Source organism: Chinchilla lanigera, unplaced genomic scaffold, assembly GCF_000276665.1.
Source record: "Chinchilla lanigera isolate Chin_1 unplaced genomic scaffold, ChiLan1.0 scaffold00040, whole genome shotgun sequence".
NCBI lineage: Eukaryota > Metazoa > Chordata > Mammalia > Rodentia > Chinchillidae > Chinchilla > Chinchilla lanigera.
Window position 1 is genome coordinate 6,417,518 of NW_004955441.1, and position 4,550 is coordinate 6,422,067.

General features: G+C 39.3%; 1 protein-coding gene across 4 annotated transcripts in view; it reads right to left on the bottom strand.

Moving 5' to 3' along the window:
* Nucleotides 1-4,550, bottom strand: part of Srsf7 (serine/arginine-rich splicing factor 7) — a 6,477-nt gene that overhangs the window by 809 nt on the left and 1,118 nt on the right. The window contains exons 2-6 of one of the 4 annotated variants that reach the window (XR_001235300.1): nt 4,308-4,488; nt 3,876-4,052; nt 3,239-3,694; nt 2,911-2,985; nt 2,815-2,832 (exon numbers count right to left, since the gene is read on the bottom strand). Coding sequence is in view for 2 of the 4 variants with exons in the window: in XM_005390891.2 (XP_005390948.1) it covers nt 3,667-3,694; nt 3,876-4,052; nt 4,308-4,488 (386 nt within the window). In the remaining 2 variants the exon portion in view is untranslated. Of the gene's footprint in view, nt 1-2,814; nt 2,833-2,910; nt 2,986-3,124; nt 3,695-3,875; nt 4,053-4,307; nt 4,489-4,550 lie in introns of those variants that run through there. The other 3 variants (XR_001235301.1, XM_005390891.2, XM_005390889.2) reach the window with 3 other exon arrangements.

Below are 4,550 nucleotides of genomic sequence, written 5' to 3' on the forward strand. Positions count from 1 at the left end.
CTTCTTTTTGGAGATGGAGATCTGGACTTTGATCGGCTGTCAAAACATGAAAAATTCTAGTAAGAAAAAGTACTACCCAATACCTTTCCTTGAAGTCGTAACACCATGAAACAGATACTTGTTCTAAGTTTACAATGTCAGGTTGCAGTTTTTGTAGTGGCTCCCATAGTTATCTCTTTAAAAAGCCAATCTTCCAAAACCTTTCCTATAAAACAAGCGACGTGCTGTATCATCTCATCTTTTATTCTGCTTTAAGCATATCTGCCGTGGGATACTTCCTGTCCATGAACTCATCAACTCTAACAAGGGCCTCTTAACCTCCAAAGCCCTAACATTCTATCATTTCACATTCCCTCCTCAGTAAGCAAGCAACAAGCCATGTATAAATTCTTGTTGGGCCTAACAAGGGACTGTACTTCCACTTAAAATTTCAACACTTCAAAATACTTTGAACTCTTTGGATATTGGTGCCATATAACCATTAAGAGCATCTAACCACAAATTTTTATCCTACCTGCTTCTTGGTCGTGAAAGAGACCTAGATCTTGATCTTGACCTGGACCGGGATCTTGATTGAAAAAAAAAGCAAAAGTAAAATTTTACCAATTAGTCTGTAGGCATTTCTTTAATACTGACCATCTTATGACAGGTTAGGAACAGAGAAGCTAAACTAAAAGATTCTGATTTATATTCGATTTCAAACATAAGGAGTCCTCATTTCAACTACTAGTTCCTATCAAACTCAATGGTTATAGTTCTTGAACCCAAAATAATATGCTCAAAAATTTTTTTTTTTTTTTGGTTTCTTGAGACAGGGTCTCACTGTGCAGTTCAGGCTGACTTTGAGCTCACTTTGTAGCCCAGGCTGGCCTCCAAAGCACAGTGATTCTCCTGCCTCAGCCTCCCAAGTGCTGGAATTACAGGCATGTGCCACCACGCCCCACCACTCTTGTTCTTTAAGACAGGGTTTTACTATGCAGTTCAAGCTGGCCTTGAACTTGCAGCAATCCTGCCTCAGTCTCCCAACTGCAGGGATTATAGGCGTGAGCTACCACACCTGGCTTTCAAAACACTCTTAACATCCAAATAGTTGGTTTTCATTGAAGACTAGTGTATTTCATTTTAAAGGAATCAATGGTATACTCCTATAATCCAACACTCTCAGAGGCTGAGGCAGAAGATCCCAAGTTTGACCTCAGCCTGGGCAATTTAAGAGGGTCTTTTAAAAAAAAAAAAAGACCAGGAATTAGCTCAGTGTGAATGAAGGGTGGGGTGTGTGTGTGTAAAAGATATCAAATCAGCCTTAAAACCAGACCCTTGAGAATTTAACTCTTCATGTAATTACCCATTAAAGAAAAGTCAGTGTATTACTCTTCAGTTATAAGCAAGTTATGGTTCAAGGCCATTAATAGACAACTCAAACTGAGTTCATACTCATCTGAGTTCTCAAATACATTATTTCTCTTATAGATCTTAGGATCCTACAATTAAATACAGGACACTGATCTACAGATTGGTCCATACTTGCTCAAATAGAAGACAGGATTCACAATACAGGACCTTCATTTTAAGGCCCAGGGCTAATAACTCCTAGTGTCATTCTGTACAACTGCTTCACTGTCTGTATTAACACTTTTATTTCGTTGAGTTGTACCCATCCTATCATCTTTTTAAAGGCCTCTACAAAGGATATACAGGTGGAGCTCCCCTTAAATTTGTGTTGAAACCAAATGTGAACAGCCTGAGGATGTAGCTCAGTGGTGCAGCATTTGCCTAGCATGTACCAGGCCCTGGGCTCAATTCTGAGGATGACAAACACATGTTTTTTTTGAGTCAGGGTTTTACTACATAGTTCAGGCTGGCCTTGAACTCATGGCAACCCTTCTGCTTCAGCCTCCTGAGTGCTACAACTACAGATGTGCACCATTACACCCCCAAAATTTTTCAAAAAAAAAAAAAAAAAAATCTGTGTAATCAATCCTATTTAGCTGTAAGTGGTGTTATGTGCCTATAATCCCACCTTCTCGGGAACCTGAGACAGAAAAAGCACAAGCTCAAGACTAGCACAAACTATTTAGCAAGATCCTATCTCCTGGTACCAGGAATTGAACTCACGACCTCACACTTGCCAGGCAGGCGCTAGGCCGCTGAGCTAAATCCCCAGCCCCACAAGATCCTACCTCAAAATATGAAATTCACTCACCCTAGCATTCGAAAAAATATTCAGTGTTCAATTTGTTTCTAAGCATTTTTTCAGTTCTAGTGGGCTTTGTCAGCAAACGACCAACTTTCAAAGATAGAATTACTGACGTCCGTGACACAAGCTTACAGTAACATGCCCACCCAGTGTTCTCTAAAATAATTTGTTATTTTCAGCACATCTCTATCACTGTGGTCTTTTTTCCCTGAGACAAGGTCTTACTATAGTCCAGGTTGACCACCAACTTGCAGTCCTCCTGCCTCAGACTACAGTGCTGGATTACAGGCATGCACCATCATGCCCAGTATCATGGCCTCTCTTAACAGGCCTTGAATCTTTGGTTATGCTTATCTTCAATTGTAAAACCAAGTTAACATCCATTATTACACATCAGGTATAAGATTCAACCTTTTCAAGTATTTGTTGAAGCAATTTGTTTGAATCATGTCCTTAGGTATTCCACAGTGCTGTCATTAAGAAATGACAATCTAACTAAAAATGAGGAAGAGAGTGTTACATACTGGAAATACCTCGATCCTTTTATAGAACCAGACCTAGATCTTCTGAGTGAGGCTGATCTTGATCTACGAAGAGACACAGACCTTGATCGTCGAGGGGATGCCGATCTTGACCTAAAAATTAAGCTGAGTTCATTTCCAGAAAGTTTTTTTACTTGTTAAAATTTTACAGTAATAATCAAGATCTCTCACCTCCGTCCTCTGCTCCTGCTGCGGGAGCGAGAGTATCGCCTTCCTCTGGATCGAGAATGTGATCTAGACCGTGACCTATTTTTCAAGTTAGAAAAATACAAAATATTAGACTACAGCCCATCTTAAAAGTTTATGTGCCTCTGCTGAAATCAAATCTCAAGAACTATTTAAATTTAGTGTCTCATTTGGAAATAAATTCTGGGCCTATTAGTTGTTTTTTTTTTTTTTTTTTTTTTTTTTTTACTACCTAAAAAAAGATTTGTTAAAAGCTGAATTACAACTTAGAATTACATAATATAAAACACTGTAATGTGTATTTAAAATAAACCTTGCAAGTTTGCAGTCGACCCTCTTTGGCCCATGGTCTAGTAGGTCTAGCAGATCTAGACGATCTAGAAGTATCTATAGCCGATCGCTGCATCTAGATGTTTTCTTCAATCTAACGACGATCAAACTGACAGCCAAAAGAGCCAGGTGAGGCTTGATTGACGCAAGAAGATTTTTCTAGTTGGGAATGTGGTCAATCTGGTGTTCCTCTTTCTAAAGCGGAGGGGGCCCCAATTGTAAGCCAATTTTACTGTTACGGCGATCACCGTCTCAAATTTTCTGCCCTTTAAAGAATAAGGTGAAGCTAGGTGTAGATGACTCGAGGGGATCTGGCCTCTTATGCTGATCACCTCAAGGTCTAGGAGGATCTTAATTGTCGGATTTGCAAGGCGCCTCAGCATGATATCATAAGGCTCGTGACATTCTGAATCAAGGCGACTGACTCAAACGAAGAAACCTGAAAGGTTTTGACCAGGTTGATTATTAATATATTAACATTTTTTAATTAAACAAAAATTGTAAAATACACCTGTACAATTAACATTCAAGTTTATAGAAAAAAACTAGTTTCTGCCTTGCTAATAAAAGAATTACTCTGATTAACTAGAATACCAACCATTCATTTATTAACTAAATACCTGCTTCTTCTTCTCCTGCTATAGCGATGACAATCATAAGCATAATGGCCCTTTTCGCCACACTCATAGCATCTATCATTGGGATCAAAGGGACGTCTGGCAGGTGGTCTATCAAAGCGAGATCTCCGAGGCATGCCCGTTGATAATTCAACCCTCACTCGGGAACCACAAATCACCCTATAAAAATAAAATCAGGAATTAAAGTTATGTGATTTTTACATTTAAAAGAACTCTTTATAGTTACTTCTTACCCTCAATAGCATGTTTTACTCAGCCCTTCCAATTCTACCCTTTCTACCCTCTTTAACCTTAGGGTCTTAAGTAAGTGTATGTAATGTTTCTGACTGTGGAACCCAAGTTTAGTACTCAGAGCACTAACCAGCCTGTAGGACTATTTTACTAAACCTAAGTCTCATAAAACATCCCACTTACTTTCCATCCAGTCCACGTACTGCATCCTCAGCATCTCTAGGATCTTCAAATTCCACAAAGGCAAATCCTGGCGGATTTCTTGCGATCCACACAGTTCTTAAGGGACCATAATAACTGAAAGCCCTTTCTAACTCTCCTTTGCCAGCTCCAGTTCCCAGGTTACCAACGTACACCTTCGTTTCTGTTAACGCAAATACAACAAAGAAGGGTTAAAAGCAAAGTTTGGCTTAAACTTGAATGAAC